Source organism: Cavia porcellus, unplaced genomic scaffold (genome assembly GCF_034190915.1).
Source record: "Cavia porcellus strain 051 isolate PalLab524CR breed Dunkin Hartley unplaced genomic scaffold, mCavPor4.1 scaffold_40, whole genome shotgun sequence".
NCBI classification, from domain to species: Eukaryota; Metazoa; Chordata; class Mammalia; order Rodentia; family Caviidae; genus Cavia; species Cavia porcellus.
Window position 1 is genome coordinate 8,420,452 of NW_026947523.1, and position 19,167 is coordinate 8,439,618.

The 19,167-nt window shown below is 35.7% G+C and overlaps 1 protein-coding gene across 5 annotated transcripts in view; it reads left to right on the forward strand.

Moving 5' to 3' along the window:
* Enthd1 (ENTH domain containing 1) overlaps positions 1-19,167 on the forward strand; it is a 122,675-nt gene that overhangs the window by 28,402 nt on the left and 75,106 nt on the right. For 4 of the 5 annotated variants that reach the window (XM_063243693.1, XM_003470374.4, XM_063243695.1 and 1 more), the window contains exon 3: positions 3,271-3,513. In XM_063243693.1, the coding sequence (XP_063099763.1) occupies positions 3,271-3,513 (243 nt within the window). The remainder of the gene's footprint in view (positions 1-3,270; positions 3,514-19,167) is intronic. The other variant, XM_063243694.1, reaches the window with a different exon arrangement.

Consider the following 19,167-nt stretch of genomic DNA (forward strand, 5'->3'; position numbering starts at 1 on the left):
CGAATTCATAACCTTACATATGCCAGGCAGGCACTTGTGTTGCTGAGCTAAATTCCCAGCCCTCTTTTATAACTTTTACATAATCTTTTTAATCTTACTACCTCTTTGTGCTGTATTTTGGAAGAAGTCCTTAGTACTGTTCTGCAGCTACCAATTCTGTCTTCAGCTGTTGGAGTATGGAGTTTTTCTGTATATAGAAAATACATTTTTGTTTTTTAATACCAATAACCATAGTTTCCATATGTAGGATTTCTAATCGGATCCTTTAACATCAAGCTATTCTTATTTCTTTTCTGCACATCTTTGCTTTTTTCATAATTTCATGTTTCTTATTGTAGGTATGAGTCTCATTTATTTCTCTTAATCATTTTTTTATTTAAAGGAAAAAACAACAGTATAAGGGTACAAGTAATACAGAATTTAAAAAAAAAACCAGTAAGAAATCACTAGTTAATAGATTACATATTGTCATCTTAGAAATAGTTGTTCAAGTTACAGGATTAAAGCATACAAAGTGGACATTCAGACAGTGAGACTGCAAACAGTTGTGTTCAGTAATCCAACAAAAACTTAGTAATATGGTCATCTGTCTTAACACACCTAAACACACTTGCAGTACATCCTTTACAGCACTTTTTTTTTTTTCTTGTCTTTTTTACAACAACATTTACACATTTTGGGTTTTATTACTCCCATAGTTCTTACTACTTTGTTTTTGGAAGATAATAAAACCAAATGTGACAAAACAAAGCAGTCAGTGAAAACAAAGGATGGACATAGTACATGATGTAAAAACAGAGTACAAGGTTATCAACAATGGTTACCATAGTACCTCTTGCTACCTTAAAAAGAAGTGCCTATATCATTAGGTATAATACAATTGAACAAAACAGTACAGAACAAGACCAATAAAACCTAAACATTGGAGGACTTCAAAAGAAGATAATACTCAAACCAGAATGGGCATCATAGGGAATTTTATTGCCTTCAAAGTAGTTGCTTATACCCTCAAACTTGATACTATCAAACAGAGCAGAGCAGAGTAAAATCAGTCAAGACAAGATGGTGGGAGCAATACAGGGCTTCAAATCAAGTTAATAGGAAATCAAAATGTTACTATAATATATCCTGCTGATTTTTTCCCTTAATTTAAAAAATAATAATAAAAATAAATAAATATTTTTTTTAAAAGGGGGAGATTGAGATAAAAGAGGACACAACAACATAACAATACAGGTCAAAGCATAACAATTTCAGCAACGTAGTGCTTCACCACAAGATAACCCGACTTGATAGTAGTTACCATAGTGTCTCTTTCCTTGAAATATTTGAGTATAACTTCGTATACTAAATATTTGAGTATAACTTCTCTTAATCATTTAATTAAAAATCTTTTCAGATGATTTTAAAAATCTGATAGGATATTGATAATGTAGAAGATCTTATAAAAACATTAATTTGCAGTTAATTTATGTTGTGATGTTGATTGTATTGGCTGTCTTTTTTTAAAACTGTATTTTGGAATTGTAGTTTCAGGCTTATTTTGAGTGTTCTTCCTTCAGCTACCCATGTTCACTTTTTCCTTTAGGTTAGATTTTCAGTTTCTTCTACCCAGCCCATCTTTAAGCCTCCAGTACAGGTCTTATAAAAATGGTGCAGGGCTCATGCCTGTAGTAAAACTGACGTGTCACAATGTCACATACCTAAGGACTGAGCAAATAGGTGACTTAGTTTAGCTCCAGGCCTTAAACTCATATGAGTGTTCTTCTGTTTCTAGACTCACAACTACAAATAAATTACAATCCAGGAAGCAGTTAGCTGCTTCTTTCCTCCCTTTTTTCCCCTCAGCTTTCTTTCAGAGCGCCCTAACATCAAAGAGTGAAACCAGGCCTGGTTCCCTAACATCTGAAGAGCTAAACTTTTGGTTGCTAGATCAAGGCCACCGGAGCCCCGAGGCTTCAGTCCTGCTTAGTGCTTTCTTGTTTTTCATTTTTTGTTTCTGCTTCATGGAGGTTTCATTTTGTTTTTGAGACTACCACTGTCTATTACTGCTGTGTATTTGAAATGGAGCAGAGTGGTAGTTTGAAGCATGGATTTACCGTGTCATTTTTACTTAAGGTTTTTAAACTTGATCAGATACTTTATTTTATTGTCTTTTTTTTTTTTTTTTGTACCAGAGATCAAACTTGCAACCTTGCACTTATCAAGCAGACACTTATGCCACTGAGCTAAATCCCTGGCCTTTGATCAGATGTTTTAGATATTTTGCCCCTCCTTTGTACCTTCACCTATTGTGCCCCTGAAGGTACTATGGAGGGTAGATTTGAAGGGAGATAAAAGACAAATAACTTAGCATCCACAGGCAATAAAGGTCATCAGGATCATTAAAGAGGTAGAGGAAAGAATGGCTTTAGAAGATATTCAGTGGCCATAATCATTATTCTTAATGATCTAATGCCGAATCAAGAGACAGTGTATTTTTATATTTCTAATGTAGAATGGAGATAACATTCACTGAGAAAAGAATATAGAAGGACTAGATTTTGGGAAACCAGTGGGTCAGGAATTAGAAACAGAAATACTAAGATGTTTTATAATTATTATTTGAAGGCTAATATGTTTTTCTAAAGATCTTACTGTATATGTCTTTCTTAGTGATGTATCTCAGTGGCCAGGATTATTGAATTTGCTGTATTTCCAAATCTCTTTTTGTGATGTTCCATTGTAAATTTACAAAGTTTCCTCCCTGGCATTTGGGAAATACTTCCTCAGTACAGTCATTTATTTTAAAAACTTTTTGTGAATGTCTTTTAAACAGATGTAGTTTTGTCATTCATGGAAGTTATAGTCTAAAGTACAAAAAGCTGGGGTTTTTGCTTTGTTTTGTTTTGTTTTTTCTCCAGTCAGCAGTTATAGAATGGAAGTGCTCCAGAAGACGAGTGTGAGATGCTGTGAGTGTGTGAAAGCAAGGCCTGGCTGAGGCAGAGGCCCAGGTCTGTGTTCCAGGCGTGTGGGAAGGCTCACTGTCAGTGCAGGGCTTCCCTGGACACATGAATGTGGCAGTTCTCCTGCTGCTTGGCCTTCCCTGCCTTTTTGTCTTTGTGGCTTCTTCTTTCTGGTCACATACTGATTCTTAAAATGTATGAAGAGGAATATATTTCCAGTTTATTTGCTATAAGTTTTTCACTTTGATCATGTTTTTATCTTAATTTTTAAAGAATGAAAACTTAATCAGTATTTCTTTTTCTACAAAAATTCATATTTTTTCAGGTTATCATATCCGGGAAAAGTCTAAGCAAGTTATAACATTGCTGATGGATGAACAGTTGCTGCATAAAGAGAGGGAAGTGGCATGTCGGACTAGACGGCGTACCTCCTATTCCATGGCACTTCCCAAAAGAATACCTGGTACAGGTAACTCACCAACAGCGTGTGCTTCTGCCCCCACACCAGAAAGTCCTGCTTCAGAGAAGAAGCGTAAGCTTCTTAAGATTGCCAGGCTACGTAATAAAGGTGTGTAGAATCTACTCTGGCCTAAAACAACTATAAGTATCATTTAAGAACCCTTAACACATTTAGGAGTATGTGTAAAATATAACATATTAGATTTTAGTACCAAATTATTAATACCATATTAGTACTACTAGTATAATATTAAACTTCATACCATAGAGAACAAAGAATAATAGTAGAAAATTTTATGACTATTTTCAGGATGGAATTAATATTTTACTTATAATTGGTATGTGAAAGAATATAGTTTGCTGTGTACAGGGGTCTGGTCATGTGTACATGGGCACTATTTGATCCTAAAAATCAGAAAATTGAAATTTTCTTAAATGTTCCTCAAAAGGCCAAAAATTCTTCCAGGACAATACTTTGTACCTTTTTCTTTGCCTAAAACTAGATCTGAATCACTGAACTTTTAAAAATATGTGTTTATTTATAAGGTCATAATAGAACCCAACAGGAAAATAGAATGATGTTTTACTAGTTTTTTAATTTTTATTTTAAAGAGAGAAAAGTAAGCACAAATAAAAACAATAATACAGAGTTTCAAAACAGGATAATATATTAACGATAGAGAATTTCAAAGCAAAAAAATAGATTAAAAATGGTTAATATATTGCATACCATTGTCTTCAAAATAGTTGCTTAGACTACAAAATATAGGCATGCAAAATATCAACCAGTATAAGCAGCAGCCGATCTTTTCATTGAATTAAGGGAAGTTAGTAGTGTAACTATGTTAACTATCTTGTATGTATATATTTATTTTCTTTTCCCTTTATTTCTCCATCCCATTGTTCTTTCCTTGTGAGCAGTTTCTTCCCCTTTCTTAATATCTAAGGCAGATTTTATATTTTATTTACTCTTTTAGTTTTACACTAGGGAGATAAGATAATGCTTACACTTGTGAGTATTTCATTTATGAGTATGATTTCTAATTGCATCCATTTACCTATAAAAGCTTTGAGTTTATCCTTTTTCATGGCTGAGTAGTACTCTATTATATAAAAATATCACATCCTTTTTACCCATTCCTAAATTGTTGGGCATTTGGGTCATTTCTAAGACTTAGCTATTACTAATTGTGTTGCTGTAAACGTGGGTGCACATATATTTCTATGGTATGGTATTTTTCATTCTGAGAAAATACCCGGAAGAGAAATAACTGCGATGAATGGGACTTCTAATCCTAGTGTTTTGAGGAATATCCACACTGATTTCCACAGTGGTTGTATCAGTCTATTCCCATCAATGGTGGAGAAGGGTTCCTTTCTCCCCTCCAACATTTGTTATTGGTTGATTTGTTGGTGATGGCCATCCTTCCTGGAGTGAGATGAAATCTTAGTGTTGTTTTAATTTGCATTTCTCAGATGACCAGTATTGTTTTTCATATATTTATTTGCCATTTGTGTTTCTTCATTGGAGAAGTGTATTCATCTCAGATGCCCATTTTTGGATTGGGTCTTTGAATTTGGTGGACCTGATTTTCAATTCTTTATATGTTCTGATAGAAGTCCTTTGTCTAAGGGAAAGTTGACTAAAATTTTTTTCCCACTCTGTGGGGTTTTCTTTTCACTCTGTTGATGATTTCTTTTGAAGTGCAAAAACTTTTGAATAAAATGAGATCCTGGTTGTTGATTCTTTGAAGTACTTCCTGTGGAGTTTTTGTTCAGAACTCTCTGCTTACCACTGTGTCTTCTAGATTTCTGCCTACTTTCTCTTCCAGTAGCTATAGTGTTTGTTTTAATATTTAGATATTTGATACATTTTAACTTGAGTACATGGCTTTTGGCCAGATTTGCTAAAACAATGTCATTTTGTCCTGAATTCTCCAGTATAAATCTTGTTAATAAATTATGTATAAGGAATGAGCAATTTGAGGAAACAAAAACAATTATGAAATATGATTTAAATGTCCCTTGAATGAGATCCCTTGAAATAGCCCTTTGAAACTTGGTACCATAAGTGAATGGCACAGGAATAATGTGATTTCAAGTGGTGCTAGGAGTTTGCTTCCTGCCTTTACTGCCTGCATCTAAGATTATGGGCCGTGTGTTCATGTTTTGAATGTCCATATTTTGAAGCCCTGATCCCCCATGTGCTGGAATTAGGAAACGATTAAATGATGGGAGTGGAACTCTTGTGAAAGAGACCCCAGAGAACTCTCCCTGGTCCTGTTTCTGCCATAGAGGGTACAGCGAAAGGTGAGGAGTCTATAGCCCCTAAGAGGGCTCTCACCAGAGCCTGACCATACTGGCACTTGATATCAGACTTCTGTCCTCTGGAACTGTGAGAAATAAATTTTTGTTGCTTATACTTCACCCATTCTGTGGTTCTTTGGTATTTGCACCAAAGTTCTATTAAACTAGAACCTAGAAGAGCTGGGCAAAATGGTGCATGCCCGTAATTCTGGCTACTCATGAATTTGAGCCAGGGTGATTGTAAGCCTAGAGCTAGCCTGAGAAACTTATCTAAGATCCTGTCTCAAAAGGTAAAGGGCTGGGAATATAGATCAGTGGTAGAATCAATAAGATGAGATTCTAATTGTTGATTCTTTGAAGTACTTCCTGTGGAGTTTTTGTTCATGAACTCTCTGCCTATCACTGTGTCTTCTAGATTTCTACCTACTTTCTCTAGAATGCACAAGGCCCTGGGTTCCAGTTGTTGTACTGGGGTGGTGTGGGGATTAAAAGTGCTACAGGTATTGAGTAAGAATACCAAATATCAATTAAGTGTGGAAATTTAAAGATATTTATAGTAACTCCAACCCAAGTTAGCCCTGCTAAAAATCATGCAGGTACTCTGACTTGGTCAAGAATTCTTAAATGTTCATTCACTTTGTACTTGTAAGACATTAAAAGAGATGATCGTTGTAATTAAAATAGTAACTATCACTCAAATATTTCTACAAATAGTGGAGTCTCTACTTTTAGAGAGCCATTTCTTTTTAAAATCAGTCTCCAGAAGAATCAGTTACCTATTCAGAGGATTTCTCATGAAATCCTTCAATTTAGATTAACACTAAAAGCTAAGTAAACTAGCATTATAACTCATCCAGAGATTCTTCATCCCTTTTGCTATTTCTCTGTTATCTTTATTGCCTTTCTTTCCATTTCTCCTCTTTCACTGTAAACACATGATTTGCTTTCTAAAATTTGGATACACAGAAGTAGTGTGGAGGGGGCTGGGGATTTAGCTCAGTGGCATAAGCGCCTTCCTTGTAAGCAGGCAGTCGTGAGTTCGATCCCTGGTACCGATAAAAATGAAAAAGACAGAAAAAAAAGCAGTGTGGAGTTCCAGCAGTAAAGGAAGTAAAGTTATTACATTGCTAGCATTTAGTGACAGATATTAGCAAAATAGGAATAAAAAGATGAAATATAAAGATATAAAACATGTCAGATATGAGTAAGTCCAATAAAAAGAGAAATCAAAGTCAGGGGCAAGAGTAACATGGTTTTATTTTACAGCAAGTAGTAAGGGGAAACTTTTTGGAAGAAGTGACTATTTAAACACACATTGGTGCAGGGAGGGGGCAGTTGTGTTCAGCAGGAGAGGGAATAGGGGCCTCCACCCTGACATGGGATGGATGCACATCGCACAGGCTATTTGTAAACTTAGAAAATGAGCCCCTAAATCCATAGAGAAGTAACTCATCTCTGAGCTGTTTTATGAGTCATAGATGAAACTAGTTTATTGCTTTATCATCATCAGATCGTCGGACTTTCATATCCAAAAGTATTTTCCCCAGGTTTGTGACACATCTTACTCACTACTCTGAGCTCTGAATTACTTACGTGGGAATTTCTTTTCTTAAAAAAATTTTATGAGTACATACATAGTACAGAGTGTGATCCTCCTTTTGGGAAATTTTACATGTATATAACATATATTGATCATTTTCAATCTCTTTATCCCTCTCTTCTTTTTTCTCCCCTCCTCCTAATTCCCTTTCCTGTCTCTAGAAGTACCTTTTAGTTTCCTATCATCTCTCCTTCATTTTATTGATTTATTTTTATTTTTCATTTTCTCATATAAGAGAAAACTCATGATATTGAACTTTTTTTTCTGATACTAGGGATCAAACAGGACCACGTGTTTTCCAAGCAGGCCACTTGCTGCTGAGCTAAACTCCCAGCCCAGTATTTAACTAACTCTAGCTCATTTTGTTTATTACGATGACCTCAAACTCCTTTTTCCTACAAATGACATGATTTTATTTTTCTTTTGGCTGAATAATATCTCATTGTATATATATTTGACATTTTTTTACCCATTCATCTATTGATGGGCATCTAGGCTGTTTCCAGAATATAGCTTTTGTGAATTGTGCTGCTATAAACATGCATATGCTTGTATCACTCTAATAGGATGTCTTTAATTCCTTTGGGAATATACCCAAGAGAATTGTAGCTGGATCAAATGAAATTTCTATTTTCAGCTGTTTGAGGACTCTCCATATTGATTTCTGTACTGGTCATACTAGTTACATTCCCACCAAAAATGCATTTGGCCTCATTCCTTTTTCCTCATTTATTGTTTTTTGTTTGCTTTGTTTTGTTTTATGATAGCTATTCTGACTGGGGTGAGATGGAATCTTAAAGTTGTTTTTGAATGTGTGTGTGTGTGTGTGTGTGTGTGTGTGTGTGTGTGTGTTTCTGTATAACTCTCTTTGTAGCCCAGGTTGGCCTCAAGCTCACAGCAGTCCTCCCAATTCTGCCTTCTGAGTGCTGGGATTACAAGTGTGACCACCACCAAATGACTTTTGACTACTTCTTTTAAAAATCATAAGATTTTATTCTCATTTATTTAACGCCACAAATACATATTAACTACTACTTACTGCCTGCCAGTCACTATTCTAGGCATGGTGAGCAAATTGAGACTATTTATGCTCCCATAAAGGTGGTATTATAAGATACACAGCATGCTTTCAAGTCTGTTTCACAAAAAACTGTTCAGAAACATTTTGGTCAATGATAGTATCACTGAGGAATAGTATTTAAGTGGTAAATAGTGAATGTTTGGATGTAAAAGCCATTATAAACTTGTTTTGAAATCTGTTATTTTTGTTTCATTTATCCATTGTTTTATATGTGTTTGTATTCAAAAATGAATAACTGGATTAAGTAAATTTAGCAGTACTGGGGATTCCTATGTAGGTGTTTGTAGGTGTTTTAAAGAAAGAAAACAAACTGACAGTTTGAGGAAATGAAAGATAAAATAAATAGGGAGGAATATTCTTAGTGGGACAGAGGGAAAAACAAATAAAAACTCAGAGGTAGGTACATCAGTTAAAAATAGATGTGTCCACTGGGCTTGGTGGTGCACACCTGTAATCCCAGCACTCAGGAGACTGAGGCAAGAAGGATCGCCATGAGTTCAAGGCCGTCTTGGGATACATAAGTGAGTTTGTGAACACAGCCTGAATTACATAGTGAGGTCCTGTCTTAAAAGAAAAAAAGGAAAAAGAAATAGATATGTCCATGAGTGATAGTAGTAGAGGCTGCAAAATCTTATCAGCTTAAACATAGTAAGAATTTATTTCTTTCTTCTCAAAAATCCAAAGTAGATATTCTAGCACTGACAAGACTCTACCATGCCAGGGACTCCAGGAATCTGTCTGTCTTGTTCCGGTACCAAACACAGCATTTAATTTTCACTTCTTGATTCACCTCCACTTCATGATTCATAGCTATTTGGGCTTAGCCATCACATCTGCATTTCAGCCAGTAGGAAAGAGTAGGAAAGATTGACTGTGACTACCTCTTCCCCCTAAAGGCAGTTACTAAGTTGCTTATAGTTGGGGTTCCCAACTCTCTGGTCACTGACCAGTACTGCTCATGGCCTATTAGAAACTAGACTGCATAGCAGGAGGTCACCCGTGAGCCAGCAAGCTAGAGAAGCTGGTGCTGCCACTATATTTGCACAACCACTTGAGCTGCCCCTCCTGTCTGATCAGCAGAGGCTTTAGATCCTTAGAGGAGCAAGAACCATACTCCCATGCACATGGAGGATCTAGGTTGTGAGCTCCTTAAGAGAATGTAACAGAAATAGGAAAAAAAAGTGCAGTAAGTGCAGCTCACTTGAATCATCCCACCCCATTTTTACCCTTTGTGGAAAAACTGTCTACCAGCACATAACAGTTTGGTTTACATATTATTTAGCACTTTAGCACTCGCATGCGTATTTCTAGCTGCAAGGGAGGCTTAGATGACAGCTTTATACAGGGTAGCTGTGTGCACAGATGAAAGTTAAAGATTATATTGTTAAGGAGAAAATAACATAGACAATAAATAGTCCTTATTATAGTAAGACAGAATACAAACAAAAAATAGAGTAAGCAGGCCAGGGATATAGCACAGCAGCACAGTGCTTGCCTGGTAAGCACGAGGTCATGAGTTTGATTTCTGGTACCAAAAAAAAAAAAAAAAAAAAAGATGGTTATATGCAATTGCTTGAGTAACTGGAATAAAATTAAAAATGTGAGCAGATAGTTGAGTGTAAGGCAATTCATAAAATAATAAATGGTATTTGGAAATTTCATTTTTCTACAGCTTGTCGGAACTATGATAGGTCTTAAAGAACAGAAGGAATGTTTAGCTTAGTCACAGAATTTAGCTTTCTTGTTAGTGAAAACAGCTGTTGGTGGAAGATAATTCATATGCTTCATGTAGAAATGAAGGAGACACAAATTGAAGAGAAGCTTTATAAGAGACATCTTTGAATCCAGGCATCCAGGACATGCTCTATCACTACAGAAATGAGGAAATAGTAATGTTTAAAGATACCATAGCATATAGAGAGGCAGTGGATAGTGGCTGATGTATTAGAAAAGAAAGGGAGAAATTGAAAATGACTCCAAAATTTGAGTTAGAGAAAACAGAGGCAAGTGATGCTACCTTACAGGTAAATTTCCATCAGAAGGAATTTAAAGGTGTTGCTATTTTGTTTAGTTATAGTGAAATGTAAAATTGAATGCATTGCTAGAAATCTGATTTCCAAGTTTTAGGATCTAGCGCTGGAACAGCTGTGCCTAGCTTCTTTGTGGTAAATTTGCAAGGGAAAAGAGGTACTTTGAAAAAGGTTTTATACACACATCACCACTCGTTTTTGTCTATTCCTAGATATTCTCCCCAAGTTTTAATTCTGGTACATAGCTTGGGTGGCTTTTGTTTGTATGCTTTTGATGTTTGAAGGAAGAGATGAGCTGAAGGATAATTGCTCCTTGATTGACAAAAACCACAATTACTACTGAGCTTCTCTGAGCATCAGAGATAGGCTTCTTTCTGAGAGGCAATGACTATTATAAAAACTATGACCTCTATCCTCTGGATTCTATTAGCATATATCCTTTCCTGTTGTGAGACTAAGAAGTATCTATAGACATCCCCTGGGGGCCAAAATTGCCTTTACTGATTCAGTATAATTATAATCAAAATCCAAAGCAAAAGTGTTTTAAAATTGAATCTGATGGACTGATAAGAACATTTATTTAGAAGAATCAAAAAGTCAACAATAGCCAAAACACTTCTAAATAACAGTAAGGTGAAGGTCTTGACTTCCTCTAATATTAAGGCTACATAAATTAATGGTAATCAGTGTGGTATTGCTGCAGAATCATTAAGTACATGGACCAGTGCAACTACTCAGCACCTAGAAAAAAAAGATCCACACAGCTATGGAATCTTAGTAAGTAACAGATAATATTTCAGATTGGTGGGAAAAGATAATTGCTCAATATTTAATCCTGGACAATCATTTGATCATATTGAAAAAAAGAAATTAGGTTTCTAACACACACACACACAAATTCTAGATGAATTAAGAATTTAAAAGTAAAACTTAAAAACGTGTTTAAAAAACTCAAGAGAATGTCTCTCTTTTTTTTTAACATTGGGATAATGGAGTGATTTTTTAAAACACTGCAGAAAAAGTACAGACTTAAAATTTTTTGTTGTTCTTGATAAATTTTCCATGGCCTCATGCATGCTAGGCAAGCAGTTTACCACTGAGCTATACCCCTTACCCTGGAAAGTGCAAACTATCAAAAAAAAAAAAAAAAGTTTTCACAAGTTTGACCACTGTGGCAGACATAATTCTAGGAGAAGCCCCAGTGACTTAATTTAATCCCTTTCCCTTTGAATGTAGGTAGAGCCTGTGACTATGGTTAATGATCATTTCCATGTTTATCACATTATGTGACAAAAAAGAGACCAGGCGAAACTAACCATGTGAACCCTTAAAATCAGTGTTTTGCCTTAGTAGTAGTAGAAGTGAGAGAGATTCCACATGTGAGAAGGATTTGGTGCATCATTACTGGCTTGAAAATGGAAGGATAAGGAATGCAAGAGCTGACAGTGGACCTTGGCTGCCAGCAAGCAAAGAAACGGTAACCTGAGGCCTACAACTGCAAGGAGCTGATTTAAGCCAGCAGCCTAAATCACTGTGGAGTGGATTCTTTCCCCGTTTCATAAAGAACCCGACATGGCTGGCCCTTTGGCTTTGGCCAGGCCCTTTCGGAACCTGAAACCTCAGTCAACATGTCTGAACTTCCAACTTCTACAGAACTGTGAGAGATTAAACAGGTGGTGTTTTAAGCCATTAAGTTTTGGGTAATTTCTTATAGAAGCAATAGAAAACTAGTACAACTTACTAAATTTAAATTTTTTTCCTTGTGGTTTTGAGGTCATACTAAATTTTTTCCCAGGTTATTATCAAAAAGTTTTTCCCTAGATTTTCTAGTCTTTAATTAATTTTGGGTGGACTTTGGCATGTGGAGTGAAATAAGAGTCCAATTTTATTCTTCTACATGTAGATCTAGTTGTCCCCTCACCATTTATGGAAGAGACTGTCTTTTCCCCACTGTGTGTTTTTGGGTACTTTTGTTGATTGTCAAGTATTTGGATTTCTGGACTGTGTTCTGTTTCTGGTTTTTATGTCTGGTTTTGTGCCACTACCATCTCTTTCGATTAGCTTTTTTAGTAGATTTTTTTGTAGTAAATTTCAAGATCAGAAAACACTATATAGAAAGTGAAAAATCACAAGACTGGAGAAAATTTTCCAACACATAAACTGACAAAGGATTAGAATCCAGAAAATATAAAAAATTCCTTAAATGAAAAAGAGATGACTGAACAGAAAAGTAGGAGATATGAAAAGCGCTTCCTAAATAAAAAGAGGAACCATCTGAGGACAAGAAACACTTTTTAAGATGTTCAGCCTTATATTGTTATATAATAGCAATGATTATAATATAACTTTTATGAAAGGATGTAACTTACAGTAACTTGAAAAATCACTAAGTACCACATTGTAAAGAGTTTCTTTATTGTTTCTTAAGCTCTGTTTTCTTCTGTTTGGGGGATTTTTTTTTTTTTTGAGACAGGTTCAGGCTTGCCAAGGGCTCTCTGTAGCCCAGGCTGGTCTTGAACCTGCAATGATCCACTTCCCTCAACTTCCTGAGTGCTGGGATTACAGGAGTGCACCATCATGCCTGGCTTGGGACCTTTATTTGCATGTCACTTTTTCACCCTTTCTTCTTCCTTTTTCCATCTTCTTTCCCTTTTCCTACTGGAATGTGTTTGCTTAGTTGCCAGGCCATTTGATTATACCTTACTTATGTTTAAGCAGCCCTGACTAGGCACTGTGTTTTGAAGACAGTGGACAGTAATGGTTACAGCCTCAGGTTTCACAGATATGAGGCCTGGACTTAAATCCTGACTACTTGTTTGATCTTGGATGTGTTATTTAAACTCATGTGCTGCAATTTTATTTGTGTAAAATGGGACTAGTCTCTACTATAGAATTGTTATAAATAAAGGGGCTAATATAGCTACAGCACAATAAACTTTGACTAATTTGCTCACATATACTGAGTGGGTTGGTTTTTAAAAAATTGTCTCATCTGAGACCACTTTTTTTTTTAAGTTGCAGTTTGTGGGCTGTTTCTTACTTTAATCACTTTTTATAGCACGGAGGAATGAGAAATCTCAGCTGAGGCCATGTGCAATTTTCTTTAGAACACTTTGACTTTGCTCTATTTCTTGAGTTTCTAATATGGGATCCTGGTAATCTTACCTAGTTGAGACATATATGTGTGCTTCTGTAGCCTGTTCCTATGAGTGGAGTCAGTAGCCTGGAGCTTCAGATCATTGCTTAATTCATTGTGAAACTATGGCTTACCCTGCTATTGAAGGGCTTGAAAACTCACACACACTGTCAAACTTAGTATTTTCTTTAGTCATTTCCACCTCTTCTCAGTCAGAGGACAAAGCGTTGTCTATTCGGTTTTTATTTCTCCAGACATGTAGATTTGGATGTGAAATATCAGTTTCTTATCAACTCATCGTATCACTTTGGGAGAGAAAGAATGTCCTTGGCTGGCTGGCTGGCTGGCTGGCTTTCTTTCTTTCTTTCTTTCTTTCTTAACATTTAGTTATATCTGCTTCCATGTAAGATTGTTGTCATGAATTTTGATTAGTTTTGACTTTTACAAAGCCATCTCATAAAAAAAAGAGAGAGAGAGTCAGGCTGGGAGTGTAGTTCAGTGGTAGAGCAATCGTGTAGCCATGCTTGATGCCCTGAATTCATTCCCCAACATTACAAAATAAATGTCTCCCCCAATCAACAAATCTCACTAATACTATTTAAGTATGGAGTGCTGGAAATGTGTTTATGTGCATGTGCACCTGTGTGTGCGTACATGCACATACATTGGAGGTTGAACCTCATACACATACAGGCGTGTGCATTGGGGGTTGAGTCTCATAAACAAGTGCTCTACAACTGAGTTGGCCACCCAGCCCTAGTGCTGGGGATTTTGTGTTACAGTTTCACTCTGCTATCTTGACCAGGAATCAGCCTCTGAATATTAAAATCTGTTTTTTCTTTTGTCTCTAGAGCTTATCACTTAGTTTGTGGATTTTCCTATTGCCCATTATGTTTAAGAACAGTGTCTCAAATATTATATGTGACTATTAGCAAAGTGCTAAACAAATTGCCTTGACTACTCTTTAAATAGCTCCAGCAATAAAAGTTAGCCCTTTCCCACTTTTCCGTATCTACCTAGTTAAAAATTAATGTTAAAAGTATACTTAAACAGCTCTACTTTCTTCTTAATCCTTCTTATTTAAAAAAATGCCTACCCCCTAATAATCTCAAGATCTACCCTTCAAGAAAAATTTACAGTACTATTTGCATACTGCCTTGTGTCCTGAAGCATGTCAGAAATGACTAGAAGTAATGATAGAGCAGAAAAATTGGGTTGTGTCTGTAGTGGGTGCTGCAATTCTCTTCCAGAATGTCATTCTAAAGTCAGCGTGCCCATGTCCTCAACTGCTGGAAGGTTGGTGATTGGATTTCTTATTTGAGTTCTCTGGGAATTCCTGACAACCAAAGAAGGCCTCTTTACCCAAGGGCATTCCTATTCCTGGAGGAAACTATATCCAGTGATGTGAGGATGTGGTCCATCCCCCTTGCTTCAGGGCAGGACAACTGTGATGCGCCATTCCAGTCTCACACTTTCTGGAAGGTAGCTGAGTCCCCTGACAGCAACATGACAGCTGAATCCTGTCACCCTTTCTTCACAGATACTTCTGAGAGCACTGCCTAACGAGCACCCACAGAGACCTATCAGTCTTAGAATCTGTTCCCAGTCTTAGAATCTGTCCCAACCTGCAACAATGACTTTTCCTCTAGGTTTAAAATATAGGACAATAATACATGTACATAAGTAGAGAAAGAATAAATAAAGCAAATGGGACAAAATGTTAACAATTGATGAACTAGATGACGAATCTGTGGAAGTTCTTCGTGCTATAGCAACTTTTATGTAAGCTTGAAATCACAACAAAATGAAAAATTTTAAATAGACCAAATATCAATTATTTGAAGATGCTTAAGTATAATTATGTTCCAAGACTATGAAATTGGAGTCAAAGTTCCAAATTTATGATTCTACAAAAGTTAGATCTAAATTTAATTATAGTGAGATTTTACTTTTACATCTTATCAGTTCATCAGCTGACTGCATATTTTCCATGATGAAGTACATTATCTTTTATGAAAAGTTAATTTTAAGTAAATGACTTAATTTACTTAAACTGCACCTGAAAGTACACTTAGCAACAATTTTTATTAGACGCTAAGTAATAAATGGAACAGTTTGGAAATTTGTTCAGTGTAAGGAGCATTTCAGTTCCAGAACACACTTTTACATTGTTAACGTCTGGTAGTCTTGACTCATAGTTTGCTATCTCATCTAAGAACTATGACAGATTTCACCAGTTCTGCTTCAAGGTGTTACCCAAGTGGTGTTGGTTCCACAGGATCTACAACTTTTCTCTAGATGATTTCTGCAAAATGTGTACAGCCTCAATCTCTAGGCATTCAAGTTTGACTCCATGGTGTCACTTCCTGCATCGTCTTCACTTTGTCCTTTGAGGGCTGTCATTCACCGATTCATCCTCAGGGGCTTATCACAGTCCCACCTGATAAATAGCCATAATTCCAAAGGAATTTCATTTCACTGAGGGCTAAATGTATATTCTCCCCTTTTCACTTGCTTGTGAAAGTCCAGAAATAAGTGTTGTGTAATCTTCTAATTAAGCACACCTCACTTTCAGTTTTGTACTGATATGTAAAAAAAATGAATTTCCTTAAACTTGCTATATGTTCTAGCTGCTTTCCTTTTGGCCTCGGAAGAACAAAATCTAGCTCCAAATATGCAAGATATTTTTCTTTCACAATTCTTACTGTTCTCAATTTTTCTTATAATTTTCTTCAAACTTGACTTTCTGAAATTTTTGTTAATCTGTTTTTCAGATCTGAAACCTAAGAGTGTATCATTTCACAGATAATTTTGTTGCCAAATGTTGGAGTGATAATAAAAGTTTCTGATTAAATCAGAAAAGTTGGGTAGATGACCTAAGCTCCAAGTCATCATGTTTGCCAATGTTAATTATAAAATCCCCAAGTGAATAAGAAGCTTTATTATTCCTTTTCATGTAAGGTTACAGAATGAAAAGCTACAACCATCAATGAAAAGTTCTTCCTATTTCTCCAGTACTATATCTCTGGCATCTGCCATACTTGCTCTTTTTCCTCACATGGTTTTTTCTAATTAGAATAATTCCTTTATTCCTCTACATTTATCAAATCCTAACCATCCTTCAAAGCCTTATTCAAATTTTACTTTTTGTTTGAGGATTTTCCTTCGGTTGGTTCATTCAAGAAAGTTCAGCATGTAATTGTTCTCTATTTGTTCCAAGTCCCATGCCATATGTTAGACTCATCTCTCTAGTTAGGTCATAAATTTTTTGAAGGCAAGATCTATGGCTCATACTGTTTTTCAAGATACTTTTCTTGTATAAATCCTAAAGAGACTTTGAAAAATTATGTACCTCCTCTCATGATTTTAGGTTGATATGTGGGAATATATAATAAGTAGCTTCAAAATATATCCTGGCATTGTGTAAATATTGACATTAAAGACCAAAGAAAAGTAAAACATACTATCAGGTGTATCTAAATACTCTTTGGATTGATACCTTTAATCATTCATTTTAAAAAAAACATGAATTCTTTATAATGCTGAAAATGTTATATTATTCCCTTTTCCCTTTAAAGTTTTTCTTCACAACCCTCACAGAATTTTATCCTTATATTTTTATGCTTGAAAGTCATTTCTGTATTACATGTGTATATATGTATGTATATTATTTTGTATGAATGGGTTTTATTTTAGGAGAGTCATCCATGTACACATCATACTTAGATTATTTTCATACTCTATCACTTCTTTGCCCTGCCCTCTCTCCCTGGTTTCACATTTTAGGAGGGTTTCAGTATGTACAATATATACTTATATCATCCCCCTATGACCTACCTTTATATCCTTTCCCCTCCCTTTTATTCCCTTCTTCTTGTGGTAGTAATAGTCTCCTTTCTATTTTCTTGTCATCCTTTTTAGATTTCACATAATAGGAAGAACATGCAAGTACAGAATTTACTTCTTTGTGGCTGAATTACACCCTTGTGCATATATGTACCACATTTTTTTTATCCATTCATCTGTTGACGGGCATCTAGGCTTGTTCCATAGCTTGGCTATTATGAATGGTGCTGCCATAAACATGGATATGCAGGAATCCCTAGTATGCTGGCTTTCTTTGCTTTGGGTATATATTAAGAAGTAGTATAGCTGGATCAAATGGTACCTCTATTTTTCATTATTTTTGAGAAATCTCCATACTGATTTTCATAGTGACTGTACTAATTTACATTCTCATAGTGGTGTAAAAGGGTTCCTTCCCCTTTTTTTTGTTTTTGTCTGCATGTTTTTTTGTATTCTTGGAGATAGCCATTCTGATTGGGGTGATTTGCATTTCCCTAATGACTGTAGATGTTGAACATTTTCTAATATACTTATTTGTCACTTATATTTCTTTTGATAAGTGACCATCTAATTCACTTGCTCATTTATTAATTGGGCTCTACTGTATTTGATTTTTGGTGTTTTTTGAGTTCTTTATGTATTCTAGATATTAATTGTGTTGGAAGAATAGCTGGTAAAAATTTCCCCTCATTCTGTAGGCTATCTCTTTACTTCATTGTTTCCCTTGATATGATGCAGAAACTTTTTTTTTTTTTTTTTTTTTTTGGTGGTACCGGGGATTGAACTCGACCTCAGGCTTGCCAGGCAGGCACTTAGGCCACTGAGCTAAATCCCTGGCCCAGATGTGCAGAAACTTTTTAATTTGATATCTCATTCATTGATTTGTGGTATTATTTCCCACGCTATTAGAGTCCTACTCAGGAAGTCTTTGCCTTTGCCTATCTCTGGCTTCAAGTGTTTCCTCTGTTTTCTTTTAGCAATTTCAAAGTTTCAGGGCTTATGCCTAGGTCTTTGAGCCCCAGCCCCCCCCCCCCCGGCTTTTTTTTGTACCAGGGTTTGAACTCATGACCTTGCGCTTTCCAGGCAGCACTTATGCCCCTGAGCTAAATCCCCGGCCCCTCTTTGACCCATTTTTAATTTTCATATATAGAGTAAGAAATAGGAATCGAGTTTCAATTTTCTACAAGAGGTTATCTACTTTTTCTAGCATTATCTGTTAAACAGGCTGTCTTTTCTCCAATGTATGTTTTTCAGTTTTTTGTCCAGAGTTAGATGGTCATTTGTAGTTGCATGAGTTTGTTTCTGGGTGCTCTATCCTATTCCCTTAGTCTACGTGGCTCTTTATTTTTTTTATTATTATTATTTTTTTTTGCCTATACCATGCTGCTTTTATTACTGTGGCTTTGTAGTATAATTTGAAGTCAGGTATTGTGATACCTCCAAGTCTTGTTCTTTTTGCTTCAGAATTTCTTTGGGTATCCTGGGTCTTTTGTTTTTCCATAAGAACTTTAGGATTTTTTTTCTAGTTCTATGAAGCATGTCATTGGTATTTTGATAGGGATTGCATTGACTCATTAGTTACCATGTGACTATTTTGACAGTTATTAATTTTGCCAACCTATGAATATAGGTCTTTCCATCTTCAAGTGTCTTCTTTAATTTCTTCAGTATTTTGAGGTTTTCATTATAGAAATCTTTCACTTCCTTGGTTATAGTGATGTAGAGGTAATTTATTTTATTTGAAGCTATTGAGAATAGCATTG